Here is a 17,754-nt window from a genome sequence, read left to right on the forward strand (position 1 = left end):
GCGCTGCGGACAGTTGGTCAGGTTTGTAGGGAATGTGTGACTCATGCAGTCAGTGAAGCCAGAAAGCACGACTCGTCCTCCGAAAATCGCTTGCCAGCCAACGCTGTCTTCAGCACGCAGTGAATCCTCGGCTTTTGGACGTACTGTATCTGCCAGCTGACCTACGGATGTCACTCCTTCATTCATCACTGGAATGAAGCTTCTATCAAATCCGTCTGATTAGTGCGCGAGGATTAATAACTGGGAGCAGGAAGATTCTCTTTTATTCTGGGAGGGCGGGCTCTGCGTCTGCACTCTTTTTCACGTCTGGTTTCGGTTCGCAGCAGTGACACGAAAGCTCTCGTCATGAAAACAGGAGCAAAATATCGTTTTTGAGTGCATCACCAATGAAAAATTCTGACATGCTGCAAAAGCACCGTCTAATCAAAAGCACTAGGGCAATCTATAAAGTGCACACCTCCGTCCAGCAGTGATTCTCACTGAATTTGTCCTTCAGTCGTCCGGATTTGGATCAAACTGTTGCACTAATATTGTTTTCACTGGACGAGCAATGAGCTCATAAGGGCTTCTTCACTTTATAATCACAACATTATAACGCTGGCAGACTGTGAGAATTTAAATTGACACCACAGATCTAATCGATGGAGGTCTTTGGGGCTGTTTGCAGCCTGAAACGAGGACCTGCAGAAGCTACAGAGGGCTATAAAAAATATTATATTTTAAAGAAAGGGACAAAAAAAACCTTAACACACACACACAATCTGTATCTCATTAATAGCAGCGTAGTGGAGGAGTGCTTGACACTTTTACTTCACAGCCAGAAGGGTTGAATGCATTACTCTTTGATGTTTGCCAATGGGATCTCCAATGGGATCTCCTGGTTCTTCTCGCTATGGTGACGAAACATCCCATCGGTGTGAATTTGAGTGTGAATGGTTGCGTGTCTCTCCATGTGCCGGCCCCGTGATGAACTGGGGACCTCCAGAATTTACCCCACCTCAGTCAATGTCTATGATCCAACAATAGAAGCACAATATTTACAGTCAAAATGTCAGCAGGAGCGCCATTGCTTGTTCCATTCACCGGTGGGGGGGGGGGAGGGAAATGGATCACTATTGATCCTGGCGACCTTATGCTGCAGATCAAATGTGTCTACAATACATCTGTGATTTATTTGTGAATGTGCAGCCCCCCCCCCCGCCCTGTTCGCCAGGTTGTAAAGCTTTTGAGTGAGCAGAGCTCTGAAAATAAGCCTTTATTATCACTGCTTTACCTGCATGGATCATTCAGAGTTCAACCACTTGCACGTTTATTCACGGACACACTGTGACACACGCAGCGGGTCAAGGACACTGGGAGGGTCTGGGCACAGCAGCGTGAAATTACATGTCATCCTAATGGTAATCATGTCAGCCCGCAAGAGCACATGGTTAAATTCACAGCGTGATCAATTACCCATCAATTCATTGGAGTCTGCTGCTGTATTGCAAAGGTTTTTTTACTGTGTTGGCCATGTTTTCTGTGCAGCAGCAACACCCCCCCCCCCCCTCTCTCAATTAACACCTTTCTCGCTGCTCCTTCCTCCTCTCTCATTTCTAACTAAATGTGAGAATGGGTTTCTAATTTTAGATGCACAGTTTTCCACAAGGAGATGTTGAAAAGCACCAAATGAATACTCTATAGTTAATTATTCTATTACCATTATTCCCTCTGAAAATCCAGCTGCTCCTTTGACTGGATGAGCGCAGTTCCAATCTGTTCGTGATGTTGAAGTGTTTGAGAATGCTGCCCCCATGTGGGTAATTCTAGAAATCCAGAACCATGACACAGAAAGTACCCAAATAACAAACTCCTTTTGCCACTGTTCCTATTATTTATTAAAATCTTACGAAGATTTGTAAGATTTTAATAAATAATAATAAAATATGACAATAATAATATTTACTTTGCTATTGTTATTCTGTTCCAGGTTGTGGACACACTATCCAAACTATCCCACACAGCAATCACACAACAAACTGGAATCAGGTACTCTATGATCACGTTAAATGGAGAACATGATGTTTTCTGATCTTTTTTATATGTGGTAAAATGTTATGTTCTCTCTAAAGGCCGTTTCCTTCAGAGGAGAGTGTTGAAGATGAGGACATCTACAACCACCTGGAGGACCTTATAGAGTACGTATGTGCTTAAAAACACACAATTCATTCTTCCTTCACGTGCTGTCATTAGAACATGCATGGACAGGATCCAGACTGAGAGGCGGACGGCGCTGCGTGAGGATAGGACATATGAAATTGATTGTCCCAAAGTTCTGTGGAGGAGGATGAACCTGGCAGACTCAGCAGACGTGTAGGATAATTCAGCCGTATATCCGCTCTACTGAGTACCGTTTCTGGTTTCTAGTTCCCCCACCACTTAAGCAATAACAGGCCATCGTGGGTGCACACATGTTATCCCTCAGTGCTGACTGGAAGGCAACCGCCCCCCTCATTGGCTTTGAGCGCGATCCCACCAGAAACTGTGATCATTTTTCCAGCCGCTGCCTCACACTTTACATGATGACAGCGTAGCTTTTCACGGTCAATCGTTATAACTGAGTCATTCAAAAGTAACTTTATGTATCAATGAATAATTCATATTTCACCGACATTATGAACACCATTCCTTTTATATTGCATTTTAAAGCATTTAATCTAAAGCATTGCAGCATTTCAGCTTAATGTGGGCGTTTGAATATATAACCATCTGTCCATTTTCTTGTCGACAAGATGATTCCAGTTGTCTTGTCTGCAGGAAAGGACAGAAATATACACGTTGGAATATTTCTGAACTAAAGCTGTCATTTCAATATGTACCATTTTGAGAAACCGTTAAAGTAAATGGCTTCCTGCAGTCACCGAATCTGACGTAGTCTCTTTAGGCTTCTTTTCTTTTAAAAAAAAATATGGAAATACTGCTTTCATTTAAGGTACAACTAGTGTAACCTTTGTGGGTCTACACTGACAAATAGGCAGTGATGATAGAGCAAAGCAGCAGGTTGGCATCAGTGGAGCCACTTTCTGTTGTAAACGCTGTAATGTGTATGTACACATAGAGAAACACACACACACATCTACCCTGTCACACACACAGCAGTACTTCTCTTGCACATTCCAGCATCATTTTGTGTACTTTAAGCTCACAGTGGAAAACTGACCCTTTGCGGTTTTATATAATGGACACTTAGCACTTTGTCACATTTCATATTGATTTGGCTCAATTAATATTGAAACACTCATTACATATATGTATATGTATCATATAATGCATGCATGAAATAAAAATAATGAATAATGAATGCATAATCATCATCATTTATTACAAATACTGAAACCTCGCCGGTGTTAGTTCTAGGAGTATTTATGTTCTCGTGGTACTTTTTTAGTACTATTATTTGTCACTACTGTTTCCTTTTAATATGAACACATACATATACTCACTTTTTAAACATCCTGTAGTTTTTTTTAGCTACTTGCATTTATTGATGTTTTTGTTCCTTCTTGTTTAGCTATGCCCCGTTAGCCCCGTTGCTAAGGTACAGTAATTGGCTCACATAGGAGCAGTTAGAAGAGTTCTGTGATGCCACATATAAATGTGCTTGTGTGTGCGTGTGTGTCTGTGTGTGTGTGTGTGTGTGTGTTTGCACTGCCATGGATTAGGTCACCTCCCTGACTAACGAGATTTGTAGCGCAGTATTTAAATCCACTTCCGTCACACCAGGGCTGTGTGTGTTCTTTGTGTAAATCAGCCATGTGCTTGTCATTGGATTTAAAAACCTTTTACCCGCGTAGAGTAAAACTCAAACAGCAGAGTGACTTAATGCATTGTTGCTAACTTGCTAACATATTCTGCGTGCTGCAGTGAGAACGGGTTGGACGATGAGGAGGATCTGTATGACTGTGTGTATGACGATGAGGATGGCGGTGAGATCTATGAGGACCTGATGAAGACTGAAGCCATCCCCCCTCCGGTCAGTTGGACACACCCTCTTTTTGAGTCTTTAAACGCCTATGTTGTTATTTTGCAGTTAAATAATATGAAGATAATTAGCGCAGCGTAGCATAAAGGGTGGAGCTGAACCAGCAACTGTTCCAGTGAGGGACTTACATCAGGAAAAAAAATATACATTTGGGGAAAGACAATAGTTTAAATGATCCTGTTTCAGTTGTGACAGTAAATGCAAATATGTTTTTGCCCATCTAAATGATAAAGATATCCCATAAATTGCAGTTATCAACATGGACATAATTATTTTTTTGCATGGTTGGAATTAAATACTGAGCTTTACCTTTAGTCACAGCTTGATAACCTGAAACCTGATAAAGACATTTTATACGTGTGTGTGTGTGTGTGTGTGTAGGTGTTCCAGAAGCAGACAGAGACTGACATCAGGAGCTGCTGTTTAACAGAGATCAGGCAGACAGAGGAGAAATACACCGAGACCCTGGAGTCTATAGAGAAGGTACCGACATCATCACATGACTCCAAGCATAATGCTTTATGATGCAATTTACTGCTGAGGATGTATTTCCCCCGTCTATAATAACATATAACATGTCTTTGGATGATGAACCCTTTTACATAAAGCAATGCGTACTTGTTTCCCCCCCCCATCACTGGTTTAATAGAGTTTGGCGTGGCGCAAGTAAAGGCGATTTTCTTATTTTAACTTGTCAGACAACCATCATGTACTGTAATAACATTGAGACTTGCTGTATTCATGTATTAGACTTTTTTTTATCCACAGAGTTGATCAAAATTGCCTTTCCTAGGATAAACAGAACCGCCTCTCGTTCTCCAAATTGAAATGATCCCATATTAAACTGCAGTGGGCTGAAAATGAAAGTAAACTTTCTGAGGGTGGAAATATTCCTAGCGCCATTGATTTTATGCAACACAAATTAATGTTGGCTTCTTTATCACTGACAACATGAGACTGTTTGACTGCAATGACCTGTTTTGGTTTAAAAAGCATTAAGACAAAAAGTATATGAAGGACTAATGTAATCCCAGCTATGAACAAACCGCGGGCAAACACTAAAGCTCTGAGCGGAGCCTCTTTATCCTAAATGTTTTCCACCTTACCTTGCAGTTTTGCAGAACTGAGCGAGGCCCTCCGTCTCTTTACCCCTCCCGCAGTCACATCTACTTGTCTTCTCCTTCTTGTTTATGTTCGCGTCTGGAAAAAAAGACCTTGCTAGATTTCCCAGCGGAGCGTCTCAGTAGATGACTTTCAATATGAAGTGGATGCTGGAGTTAGTTTGCGCCCGCTCTCTCCTTTGAGATGTAGAGGTGACTATGGCGGGAGTTCTCTGACAGGAAATCATTAAATTGCAAACTCTGAAAATGAGATTATTGTCATGACCCAGACAGTCCTCCATGTTTTTTTTTTTTGCTGACTTCAGCTCTTTGAAACTTGGCCCGATAATATAATAGCTTCTCGTGAAATGACTTTCCCATTCTTACTCTGGAGGGCTCTCTCCCTCTCTCTCTCTCTCCCTCTCTCTGCTGTAGCACTTTATGACACCCCTCACCATGTTTTTATCCTTGGACGAGATGGAGAAGATGTTTGTGAATATCCCGGTAAGTCATCCTCATTACCGATCACAGGGGAATCATAGAAGCGGGCGGTCAACCTCAGGTCAAGTCCTCACCAAAGGCTGTTTTTCACTGATATCAAATTGACTTGTCACTATTGTTTATAATAGTGTTAATCATCAGATGACATCACAGCCATATATTTTTGTACAGCATTAAATGTGTATTTAAACTTTAAGGTACCATTTGCCAATGCTAACGATGCCTGATGCTAACACGTTTGATGTCCAGCTGGTCGCGTTGACAAAGCTCAAAATATGGCTAATTGAGTTAGCTTGCTAAAATTTGCCAAATAGCATGAAATAAAAGTTCACTTCATCATGTAATTTTTAGCATTGCACAAACTAAACAAAATTAAAATTAAAATTTGGAATATATCGAAATAAATTTAGATATATAATTTAAGGTCGTAAAGTAATGTAAGTAATAAAATACGCTACTTAATGGAATCTCTTTGGGGTTTTGGAAATCATCATGTGCTATTTGTCATGTTCTCACTTTTCATAGACCCAATGTATAATGTGTTAAACTGATGTAAGCGTTCAAATGTTAAATGCTAAGGATTCATTTTGGCCCTGAATGAAAGTAAACATGTTTTAAACCAAAGCTGTTTGCTGTTGTGTTGCAGGAACTGGTTAAAGTTCACAAATGCTTGCTGCTGGAAATCCAAGACTCAGTTCACCACAGAAGTGCCCAGAACCTTTACCAGATCTTCATCACTTTCAAAGAGAGGTACATTAGGAACTTCACATCGAGTAGAACTTAAAGTCTAGTAAAGTATGTGAAGAAGATTCAGCTATGCTATTTAGTAATCATGTATAATCATAGTAATAGCATACGTTTTAACTTCAGTCAGAATTAGAATGGAAAGTTTTGGATATCTCAGAATTCTGGTGTTGCCATTCAATCCTGCTGTTTCTTCGCATTGCAGGTTATTGATCTACGGGAAATACTGCAGCCACGTGGAGACAGCCATCGCCACTCTGGATTACATCAGCAAAGACAGAGAAGATGTACGCATGAAGCTGGAGGTATTTATCATGCTGTCATTTCTCAACTTCACAGAGTAGACTGAGAGTACACACAAGTGTGTACCTGAGTCACTGCAGGGGATCGTGTTTAGATTAATGTAAAGGTTCACTAAGTGATCACTGGTTGGGCTCCTTGCTCATTTCTACTTCAGATTTGAAGAGATGATGGAACTGATTTTCTGTTTGTTCCGTAGGAATGTTCCAAGAGAGCCAACTACGGCAAGTTTACACTGAGGGATCTGCTTGTGGTTCCTATGCAGCGAGTCTTGAAGTATCATCTCCTCTTGCATGTACAGTACTCCAACCTATACTACACTATTTCTGTGCTACTGTAGTCACAATGGTGGCAGGGCTGTACAAGTGTCTGTGTGTGAATGGATGAATGCCGGCTCCTGTTGTAAATTGTACAGTCGTTTCACGCTGGACAAGTCGCCAGCTCATCCCAGAGCCAAAACTAACAAGCATTAACATCTATGGGCAGGTTACAGTCATAATATCAATTCATTGATATTATATTGCACATTTTTGAATGAAGGAGGGACACTGGAGTATTTGAAGGGAACCCACAAAGACACCCCAGATGGATTTGAACCCCTCTGGCTGTGAATATGATCTGATTTAATGATTCCATCCCGTATTATTATTTATTTATTGACTGATTTATGAAGATATTGAGACCAACCAACAGAGAATTTACCAGCCTCCTGTATGCCCCCTCCTGTGGTGTAGAGGGTAAACAGAAGGGGTGAGGGCAGCTTTCCAGGGGTGAAGCACTCATATATATATATTAAGAGAGAGAGTTTAGTTTTTGTTTCTGATTTTGATTATGTTATGACGTGTGCCTTAAGCCGTGGGGCTTCACACAATTTTATTATGTTCGCATAATGATAATAAAGTATCTTGAATCTTGAATCTTGAATCTCAGAGAGGTAGAAGGTGGAGATTAGGTGTGTTGTGATATATAGTACATACATTTAACACACACACACACACACACACTATCTGATTTATATTACCTGTCCAGCTTTGATTCATCAAACATTCCCGGATGGCTCCTCAGAAATCTCCCAGCCTTTCCTGTTTTACACGCAGGAGTGGTCGCCGTCACTAGGCGGCGCTGTTGATCATGTTTCCTTCTTGTCCCCAGCAGTCAGCCGAGCACTGAGACTCCTCTCAGGTCATTTCTATAGGGATGGTTCATCAGAAATGATCTGCACATATTTGTAATCTGGCCAAGACAATGAAAAGTGAGCAGAGCAAAATCGAAAAAGTGAGGAGAGAGAGAGAGAGATGATGATGATGAGGTGTCGAGTATCTGAGCTGATTTTACACAAATCCGTGATTCACAGACCCTGTAGTCCAGCAGACCCTGTAGTCCAGCAGACCCTGTTCCACCTGTGTCTACTGGACTTGCCTTTCATAGGGATGGCTGATAATTACCTCCGCCGGCTGAGGAGGTTATCTTTTCACTGCCATTGGTTTGTTTGTCTGTAAGCAAGGTAACTCAAAATGTTCTGGATGGATCTTGATGAAATTTCAGGTAATTTCAGGAATCTTACCAGGAATGATTACATTTTGGTGATCATCCAGAAGAGATCCTGGATTCTGGATCACTTATTTTGGTTAACATTGCAGTCAATGGAGCTTCAAAATGTGTTCCTCAATATCTCATTCCATCTAGAATTTCATCTGGATCAGATCCAGAATGGAAAACATTGAAAGTGCAAATTACGGATTCAAAAATCAGTCACTTTTACTTTTCATGGTTGGTGTATAAAGATACCGAGAACAAATAAGAACCTTTTGATGATGATGCGGACCAACATGTGGTACGGTGTAAATCCAATTATAGTACTAGGAGAATGAGCTGCTTGGCGGAGGTCTGTGCTTTCCAAGTGATTTTCAAGTTACAGTTTGTCTTATTTTCTTTTTAGTATCTGTTTTGCTAGTATTGAACTTCAGCAGAGAGACAAGTGGCGGATGGTGTGATGTATAGGAGGAGTTAAACAAATAAATAGAACAAGTAAATTATATTTAATAATATATTTGATTATAATCTATGTTTTTAGAAATATTATTCTGAGCAATTGGTCAAATTCAAATAAAAAGTTATATAAAAGTTAAATTCATTGTTGTCTAAATATCAATAATAAATAGTAATGAATACTTTTACTTAGTTTTCATTTGCATTCAGTGAAAACTTTAATGATGTTTCGTGTTTCCATGCTTCCATAGAGATGTGATAATTTCTTGTACGTATTCTGTGAAACCTCACATGTATTCAAATGACTTTTATCTACTAATAACTACCTCGTCAATTACATCTTTGTATCTCTTAGTGAAGATAAGGCCTACAGGAAGTCGTGACAGTAACATGTTAACATGGCTGCATGTCTTAATGCAACCTCTGGGTTACCGGTAGTTAAGCAACGCCTCACAACTCCCTCCCACTTCCAAAGTTCCTCTCTTGCTTTTTCATACTTCCTCTCCTTTTCCATCTATCTTTCTCTGCCTCCGCTCATGGTTTCTGTCCCACCGATCAAACGATGACACGATTCTCCTCCTGCGAGTCCATCGTGTATTAATGTGACCCCCCCCCCCCCCCCCCCCCCCTGTATCTCTGCAAGAAGTTGAAGCAAGGGAGATAAATGGGACTCTGCCATCCTGCTACTGATAGTAATATCCAGGTTGAGCTTGACTGACACCAGGGATTTGAGCAGCACCGTTCACACATATATCTCCTCGCTGTGTGTATCTACGTTTGTGTGTGTGTGTGTGTGTGTCTGTGTTAACACAGTTTGTATCAGCCTGCATGAAGGACATGCATTGCATCCTTTCTTATCCTCCGCTGCTTAGGTCTGGATGCCTTGTTTGCACAGCAGGCGCCGGCAAGCAATTTCAGATACATACTTGCAGATACACACAAGCAAACACCTGCAATAGATGAGTGCACACACGCACAAACACACACACACAGACACACACACACACATTATCTGATTTATTTCAGGACAAGATTATTTTTGCAGTAACCGTTTTCATTTCTTATCAAGAAGCAAAGCATGGACAGCAAGTTCCCAGTGGGATGTGTGTAACGTGTGTGAGCAGGAGGATAACAATGTTCATGCATGTATAAATGATCATTTATCATTGGCCCCTCTGTTTGTGTCCAATAGGAGCTGGTGAAACACACTCATGATGCCGCAGACAAGAGTAATCTGAGGATGGCATTGGATGCAATGAAGGTACTGAGTCATTTATTTGTGTGTTGCATGAATGACAAGCGTTTTGCATCGCATATGTCCATCGTATGTTGAAATGTAGCAACGAGTACAAGTTGCATAATATCGTCCTTGTTTGCAGGACTTGGCTCAGTACGTCAATGAAGTCAAAAGGGACAACGAGACGTTGCGCGACATCGATCAGTATCAGAAATCCATCGAGAACCTGGTAACAACGTGTTTCTCCCAAGTCACAGGAAACTGTCACTTAGAATTGTTAGAAGACGCTCAACTCAAAGGCCTCAAACATGTCTCTTTTCTTGTTCTGTAGAATCAGCCACTCTGTAACTACGGCAGACCTAAAGGTGACGGGGAAGTACGGGTGACGTCGGTAGACAAACGAGCCAAGCAGGACAGGTGAGACTTTGATTGGCGTGTCTGCTCGCGAGCCTCTCCAGCTGATTGCAGCTCAAATGGAGTCCGGCGCTGATGTTGGAATGCTGCCCTACTGGGAGTTATGTTAAGCTGAAAGAGCTGCTACAAAATTAACTCCGTTTGTCTTCTCAAAATGTGATTCCTGTAGGGTGACTTCCTTTTATACTTAGTGCATGTCAGCTTTTTAACATGCAGCCAGCGTTCATGTCTGGAAAAATGTCCAGAGTAACAACTAGAAATACTGGATTAAACGACGTGCAAAATGTTTTGTGCCAGCTACGGAGACACTTTTTAAATTAAATGCTTCATCAGCTGAATATTGTATTTGCTGTTTATTTTTTTTATTACTTACATGACACGGATAATTGCAGCCTACATTTAAAAAAAATAAAAATGACGCAAGCCCTTCCAACGCATGTATGATCGTGTTTAAAACACAGAAAGGGTTTGTACAAAACGAAGGGAATGAAAGAGAGACACAAAAAGGTCAAGCAAACATTTAGAAACTAGACATCAGTGCACTGTTGGCGCAACCAGGATCTGAACGCTCTTGCAAAAAAATAGTGACGTTTGCAGAGATTTTTATTTGTTCAATGAGTCCTTGAACCAAACTGTTTTCTTGGAAGCGTCTACCTAAACAGAACCTGGTTTACTGAAATGAAGCCGTTCTGGTTGTTCTGCTGCCGCTCTTCATTTACACAGCACTCCTCACCCGCCTCTCGACCGTGGAAGCTGTGGCTGTCGGTAAAAATACCGGATAGTCAGGCTTTCCTTTTTCAGCAAATTTACCCCCAAAACCAACAATTAACCATCGAGATCAACTTATGATCACTTTTGGTTCCAGATAGACGCATGGTGATAATGTCTGATAAATATTATGCAGCTTTTATTAATGCTTTTATTAATGCATAAAAAATGAAAGCTTTGACCCGCTTCTCTTCTACCTGCAGACACATCTTCCTGTTTGATGCGGCGGTCATTGTATGCAAGCATCGAGGAGACAACTACGAGATGAAAGAAGTGATTGATTTACACCTTTTCAAGATAACCAACAACCCAACGTCAGACAAGGAGAATCGGAAGGTTAGACTCAGCGCTGCTGAACTGTTATCCTCTCGAATGAAGACAGCAGCTATGTGTCGAGCAAGGCTTTATATTAAGGAAACAATACAGATACACGACTTAGCCCTATCAGCAGGAGCCTACTGATCCATCTGTTATCCATAGCCTCTACATTCTGTGGCGCCTAAGTCAGCCGAGAGGCAGGAGACAGCCTCGACAGGTTGCCTAAACAACTGGCAGATTTGAGCGAATAAGTCTGTTGTGCCTAAGCGCTAACTGCTTCTCAAACATTAGGCAACGTAAGAAAATGAAAGTATAAATGAAGAAATAAAGTTTATGCTCCTGACTAAGATGAAATGTTCTTGTGCCAGACGTCTGGAAGGGAAATATATTTACAGGTGTATATCATAGAATTGTGGAGGTGATGTCAGAGAAGTAGATTTTTGCTTTCAAAAATAAGAAATACTGTAAAAGAAATAAATATATGGGTAGCTAATTTTCTGTCAGGCTTGTCAACAACATTTGATTAATATATTTTCTTGACAAATTGTGTTTTTTTTTTAACAATTTCTATTGATTTTTGTAAAAATCTGAAAATACTCAACAATAGACCATATTCATGTGGAGCCTTTGTCTTATGGCTGGGAAAAAAATTAGTTTTAAATATATATATCACATCTGTAAATCATGTGGATTGAACATTTCATTTTAAGATCATTTATTATCCCTTTAACTCACTGTCAGCTGTTTTGAAATCCCTGTCGAGCTGCTTTACATTTCATTTCTCCTGGGGCTGCAGTTCCTGACCGCCGTACTGCTACATGAGCGCTAAATACCTAAAAATAAAAGTATATTATGCTTTCTCTTTCACCTCTTGTTTGTTCCCAAACAAAATGTTAATGCCATTTTTTGTAGCAGAATGTGCTTTGGAACATTCTGTAAAATAATAGAAGCAATAAAACATGACTCTCGCATAACTCACACACTCAGCTATAATGGCTGGAAGCCTTGCATTGAGTCCATTATTGTCTCTTTAAGATCATTTTGGACTCCTGACAAAACCAATTAACAACACAGCTTCATCATAATGAGCAGCCATTTATCAGATACATGCTTGTTTATAGAAGGAAGTTCACTCTGCAGTGTTTTCTTATTTAAGCACCTTTCCCTACCAGTTCTGCACTGACTATTCTTATGTGCTGCTAAAATTAACACAAAGTAATCAATAGGCATAATAATAATAATCATAATTTGTTGCATCTGTCTTCAGCACATGCTTTACATTGCCTTCATTTGCCAGTGTTGTACTGAAACAGTGTCAGAAAAAACCCCGTCTGCCTCCTCCAGATGGTGCCATCAATAAACCACACACACACACACACACACACACACACATTTGACACTGAGTAGCAAATGGTTTAAAATGTTGCCAATCATAATGAGGGATGATATCTACGGCGTGCCAGGGAACATGATTTGGGCAATAATGATGTTGTGAATAGCAGACATTAGCAGGCTTAAACCCTTACGGGCTTGTGTAGCTATGTTTTATGAACCTTTCCGTTACCTCGGTGCCATTCCTGACTGATGTGATGGATATGATGCAGATCGTTTGATTGCATATTTGTTATTGAAATGCCAGATGACAGTGGCTTTCTGAGACATAAGAACCTTCATCATCAAAGCGAAAATAATCATCATTACATGCAAGTCAGGCGCAAAAAACCAAATAACCTTAAAGTCTACTCATTTCTACAGTGATGCACACAACGGTCGCATTTTGCGCGACCATTTGCCGAAGCCATTTTTCATGTGAATAGACTTTGACGTTATAGAATAAAAGCTTTACGTGTATTTCAGTTGATGTAATCAGTATTTTTTATGGGGAAAAAAATAACCAAAGATACCATTATTATGTGAAATGTACTCTCAAAGGGATAATGTTCAAAAACATATCAGCTGGTTTTGCTGTTTCCCTTTCCCTAATTTATTTTCCATCCCAGCTTTACATTTGCTGTCAGCGTTCAAGCTGACAAAGGTGATGGCTAGCTTGTAAACATGAATAACATTACGCTGTAGAAAGAGGTGCTTAGTGGAGACCAAATCAGAGCCAAAAATAAAGTTGATGTTGGACAGAAGGAATTCTAATGTTTTTCATTTAAAAGCAGTGACAGGGAAAAAAAAACACGGCAGTTGCTATATGATTGTGTGGCAAGCAGAAATGTGTCATACATTTATGGACAAGTGGTTAGAAAGATTGATACACGATAAACACACAGGGATCTATTGAATATTCAACAATTAACAGACGATTTTTTTTGCAGCATGTAGCCTAGCCTTCATATCACTGCATCATCGATGAGAGGGTGCATCCAATAGGGCAACTTTGCTGCACTTATTGTTAAAGAACGGGACACTACTGATGGAAGTTAAAAATACTCCAGGATGCTAAAAGGTTCCGCATGGCAACTTAAAGGTTCCTGTGTGTCAGCTTTTAGCCCCAAGTGGCCAGAAAAGTACAAAAAGAATTTAGCAGGTTCAGGATCAATGTTGTTTCAGGGTTCACTCTGGAATGTTGACCCTCATGGTGAAAGACACAAGAAAGGACGAGCTTAATTAGAGTTCAGAGTTCAATCAAGAAATATAAACCAAGAAAATCTAGACAGACAGACAGACAGAGGATCCCTCTGTTTATTTACAAATTGGCAGCTGGAGATATCTTTGCTGAGTTCATCCTGCTGTCCACTGGGAATGCCTCTGCTTCCCCTTCTCTTTTCCTCCAGTAGAAAGGATGCACTTTCCTCTCAGCGCTCTGAGCTTGGCGTGTGTTCAGCCCTCAGGACTGAGTGCTAGAAGTTCAAAATCACAACTGGGAGCCAAAAATAGTGAATCTCACAAGCATCTGCTAAATGATGCTATCTAGAAAAACAGAGCCACGTGTTGACACAGGGGATAATAGTCAAGAATTTAGCCTTTGAAGTGGCTAATGGTAGATGATTACAGGCCCACTCGCACGTGCCGTCTGATGCCCAGCAGTAACGTGGCACAGCTTCCTCTTCTTCATGTGCTTTCTCTGTTTTGACTCCGTCTGTCAGCTTTGCCATCCCTCCAGCCTTTGTGCTTGCTCTCCCTGAGGCGTCCCACTCTCTTTGTCTCCGTCTGTCTCCTTTAGCTCCTGCCCCCCTCCTGCTCCATTCGTCTCTCACTCAAACCCTCGGTTTGTTTGTTCACCTCGTCATTTTATTTCCCGCTGATTTAACGTGTGTGTGTGTGTGTGTGTGTTTCTTTCCCATTGCAGTGGTCCTATGGATTCTACCTCACACACAACCAGGGCCAGAGCGGCTTTGAGTTCTTCTTCAAGACCAAAGAGCTGAAAAAGAAGTGGCTGGAGCAGTTTGGCATGGCCATGTGAGTGTGTTCTGTCTCTGACTAATGCGTGACAAAATAGGTTCTCCGTGCCTCGGTTGCGTTTTTGTCAAAGCATCCACGTGCACACATTTGCCTTCCAGTTATTCAAGTTAGACTACTTGGTGATTTACGGGTGACAGGAGGCAATGACAAAAAGATGAGCAGGTAAATAAATCGTGAGCGGGTAAAGCTGTGGCCTGTCAGCTGAGCTGTTGCACAAACCCTGCACTCATTTTGATTCATCTTAAAAGCTAAAAAGCACCAACAGATAAGAGGCATTCGACGACAGCTGTAATCTTCTGAGGTTTGTAAAAAAAAAAAAAAATACCCCTAACCCTATAAAAGGGGAACCCTGGTGATGCAACAGGGATGTTTTTAGATGAGTCGATGATGCCAAGTGAAGATGCAGAGTTTCTAAAATACTGCTGTGTTAAAATAAAGTAAATAAAATATGTACCGGTATTTCCCTCTTTCCCAGTCTCTCTCTTTCCCAGTATCTCTCTCTCTCTCTGGCAGTCTAACACTGAAAAAAATATTTTATATTTTTGCAATTTATAGCACCAATAAGGCGTTTTAGGGGCAGCATGGTAGCGCGGTGGTAGCGCTGTTGCCTCCCAACAAGAAGGTCCTTGGTTCAATTCCACCTGAGGCCTTTCTGTGCGATTCATTGGGTGTTTGTCTCTATATAGCCCTGCAATGAGCTGGCAACTTTCCGGGGTGTACCTCGCCTCCCACCCTATTTTAGATGGGACAGGCTCAAGCGTAAACCCGTGACCCGGATTTGGGTCCAATTCTTGGATTATCTTGTCTTGAATGATCACTTATCAGTTTGAAGCCAAAGCAGTCTGTTCTCAAAATCGTTTGATTATTGTGCATGAGAGACAACTCTACAGAAGACAACTTTAGTTCATTAGACTAAATTCAAAGCTGCTCTAATGAAATGATGCCATCTTTGTTTTGAGTCTCACACAGTCCATCCAGCTTTCTGTGACTCTTTCAAGTGGAGCAGAGATTCCAGTTTTCAGATAAGGTTGTTTGACAGCTGTCTGCCAATGACAGCCTCAGAAAAAATAGCAAGGCTCTATGACACTCTAAATCCTGTGTAGGAAGTCGCGAAGCGCACTATGAAGAGGCAGCGTGCTAAGATGTGATAAAATAAGGGCTGAAATAACGAGCCACAACAATAAAGAGGCTCCACCAGAATATCACACCCTCCCACGTCAAAGCTTGACAGCCGATCTGTGGACAGCTGTTTTCTCACGTGCCGCCTTTATTTCCAAACCACCCACCGCTTCCTGATCGACGAGGATTCAGCAGCCACGAGGGGTAAAAGGACACAAACACAATCCAAACACCAAGAAATAAAAGACGCTGGCGTGAGCAGCAATGAGTGAGCGCTGCATCCCTATCCATCAAAAGACTTGAAATTCAAGCGGTTATCTGTTAGAGCAACTTTGGAGAGTATAAAGTTTTGTCAGGAAGTTTTAATTAAGCAGAGAAGCAGAACTGGTGGAGGCCCATTGCCCTCTGAAAGTCAAGCCCAAAGAAAAAGAGGCTCGGAGGGATTACAAGGTGTCCAGAGCAACAGAATGATGTGAGGACTTTTATGGTAAAAGTGAACCCTCAGTCTTGTGGTGTGTGTGTGTGTGTTTTCGAGCTGTTAGTTGACGTTCTGAGAAGTATGTCCCTTCCTTGTCATGTTTTTTTTACAACCCAGCTCTGTTTGTCCTATATTGCAGAGAACTTGTGACAAAAGACACACCTGTACAAGCAGCTTGTGTAGCAGTTTCATCACGCCGAGCAGCTGAAACAGGGTTAAACAAAGGAAGACCTCTTAAATCTAAGGAATAAACAGGGACACTTGGGCTAATCCCTATTTCTAAGCCTTTTCCTCCCCCTTAGTGACATTCGTGCATCCATAACCCAGCGAGACCAAGAACTCTAGAGTGTCTTCTTAGTGCAGGCCTTGGATATATAGCTACTTGCTATTTCTTCTTATTCTCCACTTATCAGTGAAATGTTGCCAATTGCTTCAACTGTGAGTCAAAAACTTTTATATATAATTTTGCTTCCCCTCCTTTCTGAGTCATGAATATGAAGACAGCAAATCCCATCATGCACTTTCTGTGTCTTATTACTGAGGCTAGCATCGGCCTTTTGATAAGCGTTATAAGTGTAATTGGTTATTATGTAGAAGCTCAAGTTACATTATTATTGTGTAATAGATTATGTAGAATATTGGAGACGATATACAACATTTGGTGATGCATTCAAGGACACCACGACTCATGAGGTTACGCAGATTTCAGAGTTTGATTACAAGAATCAAGATGAATCGCATAATTCCTTTTGAATTCCTGTCTTTCCTGGTTTATTCATGTTTCATCAGAGTTTGTGAAGGTGATTGTTTTTGACAGCGTGGAGCAACCAAGATTTTGCTTCTTGCATTAATATGTTTTAAGATGCTGATTGGAAGGACATCATTTTAGCACTAATACTATGTTTTAGGAAGTATTTTTAACTTGGGGAGTCCAGACACAGAGAGGTGAAACAACATCAAAACAACTACTCTTCTCCTGAACGCTATTGCTAAAAAATAAATAATGATGTGAATCTTTCAACTTTACAATTTTGAAAGAACCGTCTGTCAAATATTTATTCAAGTTATTGATAAGTCACATATCTTATTGATAAGTCACATATCTGATCAGTGGCTTTCAATTAAACATTCAGAATAATGTAAGTAAATCAATTAGTATTTTAAAACAAGCACATTTTTGGCAAAGTTCCTTGCTTACAGTCGAATCATCAACTGCTGGTTGTTGTCCTTAGATCCAACATCCGTCCTGAGAACGCCACCAGCAACTTCCATGAGTTTCATATGCACACCTTTGAAAGGATCACCTCCTGCAACTCATGCCACATGCTGCTGAGGTAAAACAATTCATTACACACAC

The 17,754-nt window shown here is 40.9% G+C and overlaps 1 protein-coding gene across 1 annotated transcript in view; it reads left to right on the top strand.

Annotated features, from left to right (window-relative positions):
- The window catches only part of LOC137903651 (guanine nucleotide exchange factor VAV3), a 64,513-nt gene that overhangs the window by 27,891 nt on the left and 18,868 nt on the right, over nt 1-17,754 (top strand). The window contains exons 3-16 of the mRNA XM_068747779.1: nt 1,970-2,028; nt 2,112-2,177; nt 3,904-4,012; nt 4,403-4,504; nt 5,557-5,625; nt 6,269-6,372; nt 6,572-6,671; nt 6,866-6,961; nt 9,848-9,916; nt 10,035-10,121; nt 10,224-10,309; nt 11,278-11,410; nt 14,688-14,797; nt 17,630-17,731. Of these exons, the coding sequence (XP_068603880.1) occupies nt 1,970-2,028; nt 2,112-2,177; nt 3,904-4,012; nt 4,403-4,504; nt 5,557-5,625; nt 6,269-6,372; nt 6,572-6,671; nt 6,866-6,961; nt 9,848-9,916; nt 10,035-10,121; nt 10,224-10,309; nt 11,278-11,410; nt 14,688-14,797; nt 17,630-17,731 (1,292 nt within the window). The remainder of the gene's footprint in view (nt 1-1,969; nt 2,029-2,111; nt 2,178-3,903; nt 4,013-4,402; nt 4,505-5,556; nt 5,626-6,268; nt 6,373-6,571; nt 6,672-6,865; nt 6,962-9,847; nt 9,917-10,034; nt 10,122-10,223; nt 10,310-11,277; nt 11,411-14,687; nt 14,798-17,629; nt 17,732-17,754) is intronic.

This window comes from Brachionichthys hirsutus, chromosome 14, assembly GCF_040956055.1.
Source record: "Brachionichthys hirsutus isolate HB-005 chromosome 14, CSIRO-AGI_Bhir_v1, whole genome shotgun sequence".
Taxonomy (NCBI): domain Eukaryota; kingdom Metazoa; phylum Chordata; class Actinopteri; order Lophiiformes; family Brachionichthyidae; genus Brachionichthys; species Brachionichthys hirsutus.